The sequence below is a fragment of the Nanorana parkeri genome, unplaced genomic scaffold (assembly GCF_000935625.1).
Source record: "Nanorana parkeri isolate BGI_ZX_2015 unplaced genomic scaffold, ASM93562v1 scaffold567, whole genome shotgun sequence".
In the NCBI taxonomy this organism is placed as follows: domain Eukaryota; kingdom Metazoa; phylum Chordata; class Amphibia; order Anura; family Dicroglossidae; genus Nanorana; species Nanorana parkeri.
In genome coordinates this window covers 517,679-535,853 of record NW_017306835.1, presented here as the reverse complement: position 1 = coordinate 535,853, position 18,175 = coordinate 517,679, and the positions used below count along the sequence as shown (strand labels likewise).

General features: G+C 42.7%; 1 protein-coding gene across 1 annotated transcript in view; it reads right to left on the bottom strand.

Annotated features, from left to right (window-relative positions):
* Positions 1–4,153: 4,153 nt before the first annotated feature.
* Positions 4,154–18,175, bottom strand: part of F7 (coagulation factor VII) — a 15,718-nt gene continuing 1,696 nt past the window's right edge. Inside the window, exons 2-8 of the mRNA XM_018562240.1 lie at positions 16,073–16,236; positions 14,392–14,416; positions 14,194–14,307; positions 10,207–10,347; positions 7,687–7,787; positions 5,306–5,432; positions 4,154–4,713 (exon numbers count right to left, since the gene is read on the bottom strand). Of these exons, the coding sequence (XP_018417742.1) occupies positions 4,154–4,713; positions 5,306–5,432; positions 7,687–7,787; positions 10,207–10,347; positions 14,194–14,307; positions 14,392–14,416; positions 16,073–16,236 (1,232 nt within the window). The remainder of the gene's footprint in view (positions 4,714–5,305; positions 5,433–7,686; positions 7,788–10,206; positions 10,348–14,193; positions 14,308–14,391; positions 14,417–16,072; positions 16,237–18,175) is intronic.

The window sequence follows — 18,175 nt, the reverse complement described above, 5'->3', positions numbered from 1 at the left end:
TATCAAAATTGCAGAGAGTAGAGTCTTCCATGTTGTCTCCCAGTGTGCTTGAAAAGGAGGGACTGGTCTTTTCTTTATAGTATGAAGCTCACATACAAAATGCGCAAAAACTGAGTACTGAGCCACCCACTAGTGCTGGGATTTACATCTTCCTGTCAAAATGTCAGGCCTTTCTTGCCGTTTTAGCTGTTACTACCCACTAAGAAGCATTCACACTCATACTTTTGCTTTCTTAATACTAACTTATAAATCCAGCAGTGAGAGGTGGTCCATCTTATTATTGCTATGTTGATGTGCTGCCCTGGGAAAATACAGACCCCTCCATTGGTGTACTAGGGAAATATAAGAAATCGTTACATGCTTTCGGTGTCATTTTTAATGACTTTATAGATTCTTCCTCTTAGGGCCCATTCACATTCCGTTGCGGTGCATTAATGCGAGTACATGAACATGCGTTTTATTAAGGCAGTCCATTAATTATGAATGGGTTGCCTTTGCACCACAACCAGTGGCAGAACAATCGCCATAGCGACCCAGGTGGCCGCTATGGGGCCCAGGGCACGGGGGGGCCCTGCCAGGACATCTGCCTGATGCCATGCCGGCCACCTGGGTCGCTATGGCATCTCAAGCTGCCGGCTGTGAGGAGGAACGCGCCGCTGTTCAGATCACTGACAACCTGTCAGTGATGTATGCAGCGCCATGTTCCTCCTCACAGCTGCTGCTGAGTCAGTGAGAGCCAGGAAGAGGCAGCGATTGAGGCGGGGCCTGGCGATGGAGGAGGTGGGGCCTATCAACAGAGGAGGCAGGGCCCGCCAGCGACCATGGAGGAGGAGGCGGACAGTGGATCTGGGCTGACAGGTAAGAGGGTTTGACCAGCCCATCTGAGACCCTAGAGAGCCCACAATAGACTCTATGGTGGGCTCTGCAGGGTTACTCTCAGGAGGGCTGTTTGGGTTATCGGGTGGGCGTAACTAGAAATCACAGGGCCCCATACATGGTGGATGTATGAACTTTTTTGCAAGCCGTACATGGATGCTGTACTGAACAACCCCTGTGATGGTATCCAAGGTGGATGTATGAACTTTCCTTTAAATAAAAGTGGGCTACAAGGCCCTTAAAAAGGAAGATATTGCGAGTGGACTGCATACTTAAAGCGCTCACCATATATATTAGGGATGCACCGATACCGATACAAGCATCGGTATCGGCGGCGATACCGAGTATTTGCATGAGTACTCGTACTCGTGCAAATACTCCGATATCTAAAACGAGTACCTGTGTCCGCCATCTTCGACCGCCGCACACAGGACCACGTCTGCATTCAAGCAAGATGGCCGCAAACTCCTCCTCCTCCACGGGCGAACGGCTGAAAGCAAACAATTTTAAGGACACAGAATTTTTGTTTCACATATCCAGCGCAGAATCAATAAACACATATATCACGAAAGCAAACTCTGCCTTCAATTCCTCAGTCCTCACTCCTGACTGGTGGGGAAGCCTGTCAATGATCCAATCCAATAATCAGCAGGAGAAGAGGCCAGCATGGAGCAGATGACTAGGCTGTGACACGGAGTGGATGAAGCAGACGGAGAAGACGGAGAAGAAGGTTAGCAGCACTGCTGGTGCTGGGCACAGGATGGCAAAAAAATTATATATATCTGCCTGCTGTAATGCTATTTAGCTTTATGTATGAAAAAAGACAAGCCTTGTATCCCCATAGTGGGGAAAAGGGATGAGGCTGAGCACATGTCCAGACCAGAACACTGTATAGTGTGGAACAGTTATATCTAATTCTGCATACCTGGCTGTATATATTATACATTTTCTAATGTATAATATACAGCCAGGTATGCAGAATTAGATATAGCTGTGCCACACTACAGCTGTGCCACACTACAGTCTGGACATGTGCTCATCTATTTTCCCCACTATGGAGATACAAGCCTTAGTTAGCAATGGCATGATAAATATTAATTTCATGTTCATTTCATGTTCATGTTCTTCATAATATTAAGAAACTGACCTAAAATCATGATTTTGTATTGCTTTAGAAAAAATGTGACCTGTCCCTTTAAGAAAAAGTATCGGTACTTGGTATCGGCAAGTACTTGAAAAAAAGTATCGGTACTCGTACTCGGTCCTAAAAAAGTGGTATCGGTGCATCCCTAATATAAATATATATATATTCGGAAATGGAAATTCGGATTCGTTTGCATTCGTTATGTCTGTAATTCGTAATTCGGATACATCCGAATGTCCGAATTTCCGAAAATTCGTCCGAATTTCGATTCTTTATCCCACCCAACGCTCTACAAGACCTCCATCACCCAGAAAAGAAAAATCAGTGATAAACACTGAAGCCTCTCACTATGTGTATGTGAGAAACCTAGGTGACATGTACACAATCCACCATCCTGTCAGCCAGGTAACCAGTGGTATATTTTTGTTTTGTTCTGCCCTAGGCAAGACTAAACTTAGGCATCCCCTTAATCTAAATTTACCCCATCCTGTTTAGGACATTTTGCACAACCTGTCAGTCACTGGATACAGCGCACACGGGGTCTCAGGAGAGCTGTGCAGAATTTATGGTGGGCTGTGTGGGGTTTATGCTGGGCTGTGCAGGTTCTCAGGAGGACTGTGCCTAATCCCTTTCCCTGCATGCATGTGCTGCTCCTCTTACCTGCAGCTTGAAGTGCCATCAGTACCAACAGGATACATTGCAGTCAACAGCCTGCTTCTGTGACATCCCGCCATCAGATCACATGCTATGGCCAGCCCAGAGCCACTCGCTGCTTCTCCTCCACCTCCTGTACAAAGCCAGCTGGACCACATTTCACTGGGCCCTCCCCTCCACCGGGCAGCTCTCTAATTAGGCAGCTGCTCTTAGGGCCTTGCGGCCGCCTAGTTTGCATCATTAGGCAGCCGCTGCTGCCTGATTCTGTGCCGCCCAGCCTCGGCCCACTGGGCAAAAGCCCAGTACGCCCAGAGGCAAGTTCGGCCCTGTCTACCTCATTGGTTTGGGGCAGCATTTTCTGCCACCCCCCCTAGAAAGTGCCGCCCTAGGCAAGTGCCTAGTTTTCCTTGCGGTAGATACACCACTGCAGGTAACCCTGCTACTTCACATCATCACTGCTTTTTTCTCTCTTATCTCATAGAATCCCTGCCACTTTGCTAGAAATTTACTGACTAAAGTGGGCACCAAAACTAAGACTCTTCCAGGATATACGTTTCTAAATTTTAAACTCTGGCCTGTTCATCCTAGGCTTGCTGCATATCTTCGTGAATGATGGGTATGACTGCTGCTATCCTATCATGCATCTCAGCAATATGTTTGATTATGCATTTGTAAGGTTTGACCTCTTGCCCTCATGTCTCCAAGCTATATCTAGGAGTCCTTGGGGATGTCTACCATATAGATTTAATCAGAGAAAACCCTGTGGACGAGTGTGGCACTTCCCTTACTGAAAATATTAAGTGCAGTAAGAGGAAGTCCCAGTTAGGATAGGAATGGCATTGTCCATGTGTAGAGTGGTGTGAATAAAATCTGAATTTTAATGTATATTTACTGTCATGTAAGCTGTTATATTGCTGTCATGAAAACGATCAGCTACATTCCTGATTTTGTATATCTATGAAGGTTCTCTTTCCAGTCCATGATATATCTGTAGACAATAAATCAATTCTGAATTGAGAAAGCTAGTCGGATGACCAGTGAAACATCTTCAAGAAAAATACATCAAGTCCAGTTGCCTTGATTTATGTTTTACAAATATGCTTTTGTATGGAATAGCATGGTAAGTGCTATGCACTAAAATGATTGTAGCTATCTAGAGCCAGTCACGCGGTAACATTTGGTCCCCAAGCAAGCACCACTGAAGCACAGTAAGCATGATTTATGATTGTACACATGTTATAGACTCCATAATCTATATACATATGATGATGACACATTTAGGCACACATGAAAAACGTGAGAATACAATAAACCACATTTATTTGTTTACTTTTTTCCCTGAAATTAATTTAATAATCTGTTTTGTGTAGGTCACAGGTTAGCTTTAATGACAGAATATTCATTTTATGTAACAAAGATTCACAGACATTTAATTAGCATATTTAAATAGGTGTAGTTTGTGTCAGATAATAAACACATTCAAGTATTGGTTATATTCATGTGCTCATTTATCCACTTTGTGTATCGGGACACTCTTGTATAAACACCATACTTGTCTACTTTAGCACACCCCAGGCCCCAGCTGACAATACCAGTGAGGTAATACGTTTCTTTATATTTTGTGATGTATGGACCACCGCTGTCACCTTTGCATGCATCTTTGGAGCCGTCTGTATACCCAGCACAAAACATATTTTCTGTAATATTTAATCCTGTCTGTTCTCTACACTGCTGGCTCTTAACTCGAGGCAGCTTTGCCCTTTTCAGGATGTCAGGAGTTACCCCAAGTTCCAAAAGGCGACCCCAGCCACTGACTGTGGAAGTGCTGCCGTGATGCAAGAGAACCCGTACTGCAAACGGTGTTTCTGGCAAGCACATGGGAACCACATAGTCTGTGTAATTGACTGAAGCATTTAATCTAAGAAGCGCAATGTCATGGTCGTAGTTTGCTGTAACCTTACGATAATCTTCATGAATAATTATTTCAACTACTTTACGCTCTTGTTCTGTGCCTTCAAACTTGCTGATTTTATGGTCACCTGCAAATGAAAAGAACATTTGAATTTAAATAACAATATTAGTAGTAATAATAGTAATATTTACACTGTAGTGATTAGAAATCAGAATATTGAATTAGAACTATGGCCTTACGGTTCTCCTACAAATGCCTGTTATGCCTGCCAGTAAAGTTCACCTAATGCAACTTCCTGTGATGGGGTGGCAACAATGCTGCACTGCTCCTGAATTGCCACTGTCATTTAGGCTGTCCTTGCTTGCACTACTGTGGGATGAAAAATGTTGTATGAAGAAGGCAGGAGCAAAAATATGCAATTCTGCTTCAAGGCACTTATCTAATGCCCCTTTATTTAGATTAGATGCTATGGAATGTTTCAGGAGAGAAATGTAGAAACTGACTTTTTATGGTAATGTTCAAGGGCTGTCATCCTCTTATATCACTACTTAGAAAGGTGCTGTCCTGTGTCAGAACGCCGGATTTGCACATATGTGTTTTGGGTTTTACAATTTAGTAAATTAAAGATAATAGTGACAGCCCCGACCTGTCAACTTCAACTATTTATATGTCTATCCTGACAGGTTGTCTCATTTTGTTTTATTCTCATTTATACTTACCAAGTACAACAGTTAATGCGTTTACAAAAGCTGGTTTTACACAGTGTGCCGCAGTGACAACCCAGTTTGTTGCGATTAAAGTCCCTCCACAAATAGTTTCATGTGTTTTGTCTAAGACCAGTCTGGCCTGCAAACATATATAATGGTTATACTCTGCAATGTAACAATGCTTGATAAACATCTCAAAACAAAAGCAATGCTTGAGAAACATTTAATTAACACAGTTGATAGGTAGCGTGGAGGATAAGTGGTTTCCAATAGTGCTTTGCAACACCAGGATCTTGGGTCCAGTTATCTCTAGTGTAGGGACACTGAATAAGAATGGAGTTGTATGTCCTCCCTGTGTTTCTATAGGTTTTCTCCAGGTGCTCAGTTTTTTTGGTTTTTTTTACTGGTTTCTGACAATATGGCTCTGGACAGTTATGTATATATGTATGTAATGTTATGTATGTATTGTTTTGATGTGCAGATCACCGGAGGACATAGAGTATCATTTCTGCACAGCCAATACAGAAACCTCTTAGGTCATGTCGCTCCATTTCAGGCAGGGGCTGCTCCTGGACTTCAAAGGCTGGATTACGGACAAGGTACACAAATAAAAGTACCCCAGCCAGCTTCTCAGAGTGTGTGGGTGGCCTGATTTCCACCTGAGGGTATCCATTATTAGTGCCAACATCGCTAAGAAGAGCTGGCAGTGCAGGTCCAGTGTAGATTCTGCTTCAGGTGAGTAGCCACTAAATACAAAAATTGGGGCATTTTTCCCACTGACACCAATGATAGCGGACTCCGCATCTACTGGCACCATGTAATACAGCCCTCTTTCACTGACCAACACTGACAGGGGGGAATTACAGTGACCATAAATATACCCTTCTCTTACAAACAGCAGTGTAATGGGGGCATTTACACTGACCATCAATGCAATGGGGGTATTTACACCATTAGCCACCTGGGCCTTTTGTGGTCAGTGTAAATGCCCACTCTACAGTGGTGATCAGTTTAAATGCCTCAGTTACATTAGTGTTCAGAGTAAATACCCCCAGATTGGTAGTTAGTTTCAATGTCCCTGATAAATTGATGCTTAGTGTAAATGCCAGCACACTGTAATTGCCCTCAACATATTGATGCTCATTGTAAAAGGTTCTGTTTAGGGATGCACTGAAATATCGTCCGAAAATGGCACTTTTGGAAAATTGCGGTGCATGTCTAGTTTCTCTCCTCCACAAAAATAAAATATTTTAAATAGGTTAGCACAAAAAAATATATTTTCGGTTTCGGTCTGATATATTTTTTTTATTTACGGTTTAAGATTTTCATTTCGGTGCACCTCTAGTTCTGTTACATTGGTGGTCAATGCCTGCATTACACTGGTGGTCAGTTTGGATAGCCCTATTACATTGCCAGTCAGTGTGAATGCTTGCATTATACTGGTGGTCAGGATAAATGGCTCTGTCACATTGATGGTCGGTGTAAATGTTTCTGTTATATTGTTTAAATTAGTTGTTAGAATTAATGCCCCAGGTACAGTGGTGCTCAGTGTAAATGGCCTTTTTTCACTGATGGCCAGTGTAAATGCCAACATTACATTGGTGGTAAGCACGAATACTCTTACATTGGGGGCCTGTTTAAATCCCCCCATATGGGGGATTCTTTGCGGACCACAGATGTAAAATAAGAGGCTGAGAGTGAGCTTTTCTGTCATATACAGTACTGTGTTGGTTCGCAATTATTAGTTACAAATTGCTTTTTCAGCATAATATTTTTCAGCTTTTTTCTTAGTGTTATTATATGCTATTGTGGTCTGATCTGTCCTTGATGGCTGATATAATGTGCTGTTGGGGTGTGTTATACTTTTCTATTGCTGGTTGACGTAATTTGCTGTTAGAGTGTGATAAATTCCCTTATATTGCTTGACAGAGGAGAACGGTCACCTTACATTGGTGGTTAGTGAAGTAGGACCCTCTTACTTGATGGTCAGTGGCAAAAGGGCCCCTTTAAATATTTAGACAGTGGGAAAAGGGCCTTCTTATATTGATGGCCAGTGTAGTGCCCCTTTAAATTAATGGTCAGCAGGAAGAAAGCTCCCCCACATTGCTGGTGAGTTAGAAGAATGGCCTCTACATTGGGGGTCAACGTGAGGAATGTCCCTTAGATTAATGGCCAGTGTAGTGACCTTTTAAAATGAGTGTCAGTGGGAAAAATGCCCTTCACAGTAGGGATCAGTGGGAGGAATCCCCCCTACATTTCTGGCCATTTCTGGCCAGAGAAGAGAGGATAGGCTTCACATGTTGGCTCTGACAAGTTACATTGGTGCTGTAACCAAGCAGGAGATATCAGACAAGAAATTAATATGCCACTGTAGCTAGAACATGTAAGCTCACCTGCCAGGGACACTCTCCCTTAGGACAATCTTCACCACCAACAATCCGATAAAGTGTTTTCTTTTTCTTCCGCAGAGGTATTTGTCCACATGGATATTGAACTATAAAATATCCAAGCTAGTTATAGCATAAAACACTAAAGTGCTGTCATGTACAGGCAACATGTTTAGACTGAAACTATAATAGTTTGGGGTATATTAAATTTTTTGAGCTGACATTTTCATTTAATCTTTGTTTTACAAATAATTGTTTCATTTGTAACAAAGGATTTCCAGAGCACTATGGGTGAGCTAGTGCTAAATGTGCTTCTATTACCATAATTAAAGCTGAACTTCCCCATGACAGTCTGAGCCTACAGGAAGTGGTTTGCATAATTCTGGAAGACTAGATACGTCTAGTGGTGAAGAAGTAATGTGAAGGAAAGCTCTACATTGCTACCACTGTGTGACACGTGCAACAGGAGGGGACTACAAGCAGCCACACATTGTGCAGTTAAGATCCATCATTGTCACCATCAGGAAGCCAATCCAGACCAATGATGTACAGCTGAAGCTGGATTGAGGGCTGCAGAGGTACTGCCACATTGGAGCGGGCAGGGGTGAGAGGATGCTAAGATAATGCCACAGTGGAGGGAGGGGGATCTTCACGCTTTTTTTTTTTTTTTAAATAAATGTAATTTTTTTGTGTACAAATATCACTTTTTGCTGCAGCAGGTTCTATACATTGTACAGATGTGCCACTTTATAGGCAGTTTAAGGTAATTTTTTATTCTCCATGTTCTAAAGTTCGAACTCGAGCCGAACTCGGGTGTGTTCGGCCCATCACTAATGAGCGGTAAAAGCTTTAAAAGCATTGCCTATGACCAATGTTGGGTGTGGTATTTTTTTAGCGATTTTGCGGGCGCACACAATTTAAAGGCTTGACATGTTTGGTATCTATTGGGGTGATAATAAATGTTTAATAACATTTCATATGGAAACTGTTTTTTTCTCAAACTTTTCAGTACTTTTTTTGTTATATAGTAAAAAATAAAAACCCCAATGGCGATTAAATACCACCAAAAGAAAGCTCTATGTGTCGCCAAAAAATTATATAAAATGAATGTCAGTACAGCGTTGCATGACGGAATAAATGCCAGACAAAGTCCCGCAGCGCTGAATACTGAAAAATGGCCTGGACAGGAAGGGGGTTTAACACCCTGATCTTCAAATGGTTAAAATAGTATCTGATCACAGCACTCCCCCTACAGCTGACACGAAGTTAAAGCGTTATTAAACCCTCATGTTTTTTTTGCATATATCTGCTGCTAGCAAGCAGTAGATATATGCAAAAACTTTTTTTTTTAAACGCTTTAAAAGAGGTTTAAACTTACCTGTGTCTTCACCACGCGCTCCCGTCCGAAAATCTGAAAAATGCTTGCTTGGGCGGCCGCAAAGGATCTTGGGGCGGGCGCATGCGCAGTTCAGATTTTCAGCCGGGAGACGAGGAGAGACACATGGTAAGTATATGGACGGCGTGCACCCGCATGCAGACACCGTGGGACAGGAAGTGCCAGCAAGCACAGAGGAGTCGGCGCTGGATCGGAGACCCGCCACAGCGCTGGAAAGAAGGTAAGTGCTGACACTAACATTGGGGGGAGGGAAACAAAATCTATTCTTTAATGTCACTTTAAAGTGAAAGAGTAGCTCTCTGCCACACAGTCAAAATGTAGTGTATTGCAGCTGACTAATCCATAGATGAGGTGGCTGCATATGTTTTCATTTTTTTTGGCATTTTTCCTTTAGTTTCACCTAGTAAGCCTGCAAATAACATAATTTTTGTCTCTGGGAGTCCACGCTCACTCTTCCTCTGTACCTATGGAGGGAGCCATGGTAGTCACTAATGATGGACTCCAAATGTATCTGCCTGTTTTTAATCTCCATTACATTAGGGTTGGGGAGATTAGTTGGGAGTTTACATAAGAAATAGAACGTTGTTTTTGCTTTTATTTCAGTTTACAGTAAATTACATGGACACTGCATTTCTGGCAAGATCAACAGGTACTTGCTGAAAATGTCCTTAGGGTAAAAAAAAAACTAATGCAGCCACCACATCTAAGGACTGGTGAGCTGTTAAATACAAAATGTTTCTTTTTGGCTTTAAATACTTTTTTAAAACCATGGCTTCTGTTTTGGTTCACATAGACATTTGAGCCAGTTTATGCTTTTGGCACTAAATAATACTGAGATTATCTTGAAGGGAACGTATCACTTGATCTGCTCTACACTATAAAGGAGTCTCTAAACACATAATATTATTTTAAAAATGTACTTAGACATGGATAAACAGTTACTTTTCTATCCAAGCATGGATTTTTATATTATTGTGTATTCTTGTAAGACTTGGTCTCTTCATGCATAACATGCCTGGATCCATTTGCCCAAACGGCTTATATTTTTACACTGGCTCCCCTGTGAGTAGGTGTATATAATGCTATAATAATGCTCCCTAGACATTCTTTAAATGTGTTATACCACCCACCTGTTTGAATGCATGATATTCCATCTTCCCCAAGAGCGTAGCCTTCCATACACACACACTGCCGGCGTTCCTCTGCGGAGATATGGCAGAACTGTTCACACTGACCATTATCATTTTCACAATTGATGGACTCTTCCACATCTAAAGGGAATGAACAGATTATCATACTTTATTAATTTTTACAAAACTACTAGAAGAAGATACCAATCATTGAACAAAGGTGTGGATGTGAGATTACAATCACTGCTTTGCCCCACAACATTACTGTAGTGACACTAAAGCCTGCAGACCTTCATATACAGTTTGCACAGCTTCACGTAGACCAGGTTTATGGGTGTACACAGAAGTAGGTGTATTGTTATAGTAAAACACATCTAAACCCTCACAAGAAAGCACTTAATTTTGTAGAGTACTACATTATTATTATTATTTTTTTTTTTTTTGCTAAAACAATAGTTTTCCCCTTTTTTAATGTTTTCTGTCCATGCATTGTGTGCATCCTGTAGACTATTTGTAAGAACTTATGGGAATGTGTGTGCACTCCAAGAGCTGAACATTACAGGGTTACTGCAATGACTACATCAGAATGTGCCAGCACAGTATAGGGTATATTTATAATGGCTTGGCTCTATCTAGTGGCCATAATGTGCTGTGAATCTAAAACACAGATGACTGCAGAACTGTTCACTGTGCAAACATTTTATAAATACACCAGTTATGTGTTAGCAAAGTTGCTTGCAGTCTAACTCGGGAGAAGTGTGCAAGGAAGGGTGACATTGGTGTAGCTGAAAAGGTTTAAAGATGAACTTAGCTCAAAATGTGAAGAATTTCTATATTACAGGGAAGATTTAGTAATCTTATTGTGCCTGAGCAGTACCTAAAATTTTTACAAATTATCTGGAATTCCTCCTGAAAAAAACAGTACACTTCTTGGTCTGTGAGTGTGCCTAGGCACTTCTGTGTCTACAGGCTCATAGATGCAGTGCGAGATCTAAGGCACTACTTCCTCTGACTGTAAGTCGAAGGAAATTGGGAGTGAGATTTGGTGACCTCACTACTGTGCTACTCACTTGCTGGAGGCTTTGAGGAAGCCTCTACCAAGATGACCCCTCCACACAGAGACATGGTGCAGGGCAAGGTATGGTAATCAGTAATAGGCGAAAGAGGGACATCAGGGAATACTGCTGACTAGTCCTTTTGCTTGCCTTTTTTTGGGGGGGACAGCTTCCAGACTTCAGTTCCTCTTAAAACAAGTATTGTCACCCTAGGAAAGGAAGTGTCTGTGGATACATCTTGCTGTAAGCATTGTTACTCTAGAAACAGAGTATGGTGGAGCCCAAGTCAGGTAGCAGTTTTGTTCTTCCGGTCTCTTTAACTGATACTGATAATGATTAAAAATTTGCACAGAAAATCTCTCCTATTTGCATTGTCGGTACTGACAGGGTCCCATCAGACAACTGCCTACAATGCATCCTCCCCTTTGAAGTGACAGGTGTACTACTTTGTCCAATTGCATTACCCCCTGGTTTACTGTAGGTATAAGGGGGGAGCTGGGCCTCCTGTACATACACTGGGCCCGTCTTCTTCCTAGATTGTCTTGTGGATGATTTGGCACTGCCTAGAAAAACATTGTAACCCCTAGAAAAAGGCTTTCACTGAAGTAAGTTCATGCATCTTGGAAATCTGTATTAAAATGATTGCTTTTCCCTGCATGGGCAAAGCATATATTCAACACCTAACGGTTGCACGACTTTTATCTTACGAACATGTTCGAAAACCCACCGAGAATCGTACGATTTTCGGCGGGTGTGTAGCATGTTCGTAAGATAAAAGCCGGACTGGCCGGTGTGCGCAAGCGCACACTGCCCGTTCGGCATTGCGGTCATCGGAAGCCCACCCCTCAGTGGGGCGGGCTTTCGATCATCGCAAGCAGGGCAGCCATCAGAAATTTTGGAGCCCCTTACACAGCTTTAGGTCGGGCCCCCCACCCATGCCGCTGGACGCAGGGCTTAGTGACGCGCTGGACGCAGGTCTTAGTGACGTGCTGGACGCAGGGCTAAGTGACGCGCTGGACACAGGACCCACCTGAGAGTGACCCTGTAGAGCCCACCATAGATGCTGCACAGCCCATCTGAGACTGTCTATGGTGGGCTCTGAAGGGGTCTCAGATGGGCTGGTCAGGGCTGCATCCCTCCCCTCCTTTCTTTCCTTCCTAATTCCTCTTACCTGCACACATGGCCTCTTACCTGCACACATGTTTACATTAAATACGTATCTGTATTTATTTTATTAATAATCAAATGAATAATTAATTAATAATACATTTTTAAATTATTATTAATTAATATTAATAAAATAAATAATTAAGCATATCATGTAATATATAATATATTTCATTTTATAATTCAATGTAGATAAATGTCTTTGTATTTTTAGCTAAAAGTGCCTAAAATTCAATTTATCTTAAGAACATGCCACACACCCGCCGACAATCGTACGATTTCCCGCGATTATCATACGATTATCGCAAGGTGTGTGGGCACCTTTAGGCTTTAATGCTTGTTTCATCTATGGGCCATGTAATAAGTTAAATGCTTGCCTTAATCCTCACTCCAGCAAGCTTCCTTACAGCCAATCAGTCCAAAAAAGCTGCTTCTCTTTGGCAGTCGTTTATCTAACCCATTCACTGATAGCATCATGCACAATGCAGGACATGAAGGTCTCGCTTTTATTACCACTGATACTAAGCCTGTCTCTTATTTACTGTTAACCTAGTTAAGCCCAAAAAATTATCTGTTAATCAGTATTTATCTTACTTGGCTGCCGAGATATGAGGTCAGGGGAGGCAGGAGAGGCAGAGCCTCACCTAATATTATGAAGGAAGAAGCTGACAGCTTTTTCTTCCATCAGATCGGCTTGTTACAGGTTACACACCAGGGAAAGCCTCCCCGCCGTGTAACGTGTCATGGACGGAGTGCTGCCTGTTAATTACAGAAGGCACTTTATCTGGCTTTTGACAGCTAAGTTAGGTTACACAGCAGTGGGCTTTCCCACTCCCTGTGCAACCTAACATAGCGAGGAAAGAGCTGCAAGAGCCTCTACTCTATGTTAGAGGCTTAAGCTCTGTGGATGGTTTGGACCAATGGCAAAGAGCCATTGGTCCAAGCTGTCCAATCAAAAAAAAGAAAAAAATACACTGACAACATTGATCTCAATGCCACACCAGTGACGAGCAAGTGAAGGACAGGAAGGCTCCTCCCTGTCTCCTCCCTCTCCTCCACACAGACCAAGTTGGGGGTGGGTCTTTGGTGGGGTGGGGCTTCGGTGGGTTGGTGAGCAGGGCGGGCCATGCTGGGAGCAGGACTGGTGAATGCCTCACCCAGCACAGAAGGTACTGCACATCACTGCTTGGCTGGAACTTTGGTACCAATTCTCACCAGTCTCTGCTACAAAAATATGTTTTGACCCTTAATGCCCATTCATACAAGATGCATTGGGGCTTCGCTGGCAGCCTTGCACAGCGCAATCACAACACATAGACATGGCAATAAGCCTTGTTTTCAATGTGATCCATTCATACCCCAGCTTTGTGGTGGTGTACACAGATAAGAATTATATCATGCAGACCTTTTTTTTCAGTGCAGCTTATTGCGATGCAAACCACCACATCGCAACACCGCTACTGTCAATAGAACTGAATGGAATGTCACTTGTGATATTTCAATAAAGCTCTAAGAAAAAAAAGTAAACAGTGTGATGGCAGCTGGCTGGTGTGAACCAGGCCTTAAAAGTACGTTACCAGATGTCTCTATTCTCTGTTTGGACTAAAATTTAAATTCTCACATTATTGATTTAAGATAGTAAAACTACATCATTTGACCACATTCTGCCCAACAATTTCCAAGCAATTTAATAATTCTTAAAGCATCTAGCATGAGCCGAGTCACCATTACCATCACCATTCATTTTGTGTAGAGAAAAGCTTACTTGTTTCACAGTTTCTACCCTCATAACCTTCTGGACAGTTGCAGACATATGACTGAATCTGGTCACTGCAGGTACCTCCATTCAAGCAGGGGTTGGAGAGGCATTGATCAATATCTGTAAATAATAACCATATGTGATATTTGTCCATCATCACACCCCCCCACACATACACCATTAGAACATTTTGTTTTATTATACCTGAGTATGTTCTCCAAAATTCTTTCTGGCGAAAGAAAAAGAGTAATACGAATAACAATTATTTACTGTTCTAAACATATGAACAACCATTAACTGCTGCCTGGTCCAGCCTTCCGTTTTTTAACTCTGCCTACTGATTTTGTATATCCCAAGATAGTTGGAAAACGTTTCTTTAAACTGTGCCTTTTGGCAAAAAGGTAAAAAAATTAACATTCGTTTTGCATGTATTCCCACAAAACAAACATGTATCGATCTTTGCACAGTGAAAAGCCCTGCAAATTGTTTATAAATAGACCCCAAAGTGTATGTATAGCCAAAAAAATGTTTTTTCCTTGATATATACTGTAAGCTAAAAACCTTGAGGCTGGCTTCACACCCATGCATTGTGGTAATATACAGTGTGCAGTGGCGTAACAATAGCCATAGCGACCCAGGCGGCCGCTATGGGGCCCGGGCACAGGGGGGCCCGGCCAGGACACCCCCCTGATGCCATGCGGGCCGTCTGGGTTTATGGTGGGCTCTGCAGGGTCACCCTTAGGTGAGCTATGTGGGCTCTTCAAGGAATGTAACTAGAAATCACAGGGCCCCATACAAAATTTTGCTATGGGGCCCTGTGATTTCAAATTACGCCCCTGACAGTGTGCAGTGCAGTTAGTTGCAGTGTCACCCCCAATGATCCTTGACAGGGCATGTCACTGCATATGTGTTTCAGAGCATAACATTGCACAGATGGGAACCATCTGAGTGCTGTGGTCCACTGCATTTAAAAATAAAGGTTCATTTCTGATTTTACATGCAATGCTGGCACTCCGTTAAAAAAGAATGGGCTGCGCTAACACAATGCACACCATAGCATAAATTAAAACATGCAAAATAGACACTCTTCCCATTCAAAGCAAAGTGACAGTGTTTGTGATATACCCCCCTACCCCCCATGTACACACACACACAAGAATTGACACTTAAAATGAGTTCATTCTAAAAGGAACAATCTAGGTGCTTTGGGTTATTGAGGAGTATACATGGCAAGGCCACGTGCTGCGTTTGAAGAAGAATTTTAGGGTGATTACTTTGAGTTAAGTATTTAGGGTGCATTGAAGGGATGGGATGCTTTGCTATGCAGGAACTCCCTAATTAGTGGCTTATTGCTGGAATCTGATACACAGTCAGGTATATCGGATGGGTAAAAATGTGTGGTTAGGAAACCAATCTATTTGCTGTAACATAGGTAATTTCTTCATGTGTGCTCAAGATGGGTGGTATTTATTTTTCTGGTCAATGGGAAGATCACAACCACTTATTCTTACAGCTACCCCCGAACTGCAAAGGTTAAGTGCTCATTGGGATGAAAATAAGATATATTCACCCGAACCGCACAGCCGACTGGCTGCTAGACTGGCTCTTAAGCCTATCTCCCCCTCCGCTAAAGTGATCTAAGGTCCTGTGAGTCCTATACACTGTATGGGACTCACGTGAGGACACTGAGGGACATTCCATCGCTGGAGCAGAGAGGCAGGTCAAACAGCCAGCCGGCTCTGAGGTGCAGGTAAGTATAACTTTGTTATTCTCATCCCTAGAGGAAAACGAGCACTTGTGGGGTAGCCCCACAGCAAAGGGTTAAGAACATTTACGCTTCTTTAATATTATGGGGTAATCTTATTGGAGAAATTGGAGTGTTTACCACACGTCGCTCATCCTTGTAGATTTCCCTGGCTTCTTCATATGAGCAGATTTCTTCAATGCATTCCCGCTCCAAAGAGGACGCTCTGAGCTCCTCAAAAAAGGAGTTCGCTCTCCTCACTCTACTCTTCAACACACTGGTGGCTTCTTTATTGTTTAAGAAAACTGCAAAGCAAAACACATACAACAACCAGAGAGAGCTGGGCAAATATATATTGACCATAATACATTGTAAGTATAGTATAAGCAAGCATTGGAAAACGTAGCAAGTCATAGGAGAATAATTAAAACTTTTCCTGTAAAAGCTGAATTTAGTCCTTTCACCGACCTAGCCTTTCTATTGGTGCTTTATTGTAATGGATGGCCTTTGACCAATAGAGGACTTTAGGAATCAGGAGGGGCAGGACCAAACCTGGTGAATTGGTCACAAAAGATGTTGATGGACAGATAAACCTGGATAAAATCACAGGTAAAATTTGGCAATGAAGGTGATCCAATCAAATCTACCCACCCAGGTATATGAGCTCAAACTAGAAAAGTTTAGTTAATTTGCACCAATGTGACCTATTCCAAGGCATAAGTCACATGGTCAGCATGGTCAACCCTATGTATCTTCTTCATGCAGGAGAGCTGCTGTGACTCTTGAAGCTTTCTAGTGACTATCATAGAACGTCATAGTTAGTAGATAGGGCAATGGAAGACGTGCATTATGTTAGATCTTCCATCATTCACTGTCAGTTGACATAGCAGCATGCTGTTGACACCTCTCGGCAGGAAATTCTCATGGAATTTCAGACTTTGCTACTGAGACATAGCGCCATAAGCAGAGTCCATGATGGTTAAAAAAGCTGCACAGACCTGTAGCAACATCTCCAGAGGCTGCAAATGAGGTAAACAAATATATTATATTTTTGAGTGATGCAGCATAGTCTTTTCGCCAAGTGGGACAAAGTCCAAGATCCACAGTAATGTAAACTTCTGTTGCTACCTGTACAATAAGTCCATCCATGAAATTTCCTTGCTACTAAATATTCCATGGTCAACTGTTAGTGGGGTTATAACAAAGTGGAAGCAACTGAGAACAACAGCAACTCAGCCACGAAGTGGTAGGCCACGTAAAATGACAGAACAGGGTCAGCGTATGCTGAAGCGCACATAGTGCAGAAGTCGTCAACTGTCTGCAGAGTCAATAGCTACAGACCTCCAAACTTCGTGTGGCCTTCCGATTGGCACAACAGCAGTGTGTAGAGAGCTTCATGGAATGGACAAAAAATAAAAGAAAAAAATAATAAAAATGGATTTCCATGGCCGAGCAGCTGCATCCAAGCCTTACATCACCAAGTGCAATGCAAAGTGTGGGATGCAGTGGTGTAAAGCAGGCTGCCACTGGACTCTAGAGAAGGAGAGACATGTTCTCTGGGGTGGCGAATCACGCTTCTCTGTCTGGCAATCCGATGGACGTGTCTGGGTTTGGTGGTTGCCAGGAGAATGGTACTTGCCTGGCTGCATTGTGCCAAGTGTAAAGTTTGGTGGAGGGGGGATTATGGTGTGGGGTTGTTTTTCAGGAGTTGGGCTTGGCCCCTTAGTTTCAGTGAAAGGAACTCCTAAGGCATACGCATACCAAGACATTTTGGACAATTTCATGCACCCAACTTTGTGGGAACAGTTTAGGGATGACCCCTTCCTGTTCCAACATGACTGCTCATCAGTGCACAAAGCAGGCTCCATAAAGACATGGATGAGGGAGTTTGGGGTGGATGAACTTGACTGGCCTGCACAGAGTCCTGACCTCAACCCGATAGAACACCTTTGGGATGAATTAGAGCAGAGACTGCGAGCCAGGCCTTCTCGTCCAACATCAATACCTGACCTCACAAATGTGCTTCTGGTAGAATGGTCAAACATTCCCATAGAAACACTCCTAAACCTTGTGGACAGCCTTCCCAGAAGAGTTGAAGCTGTTATAGCCGCAAAGGGTGGGCCAACTCAATATTGAATCCTACGGGCTAAGACTGGGATGCCATTAGAATTCATGTGCATGTAAAGGCAGGCGTCCCAATACTTTTGGCAATATAGTGTGTGTATGTATATATATATATATATA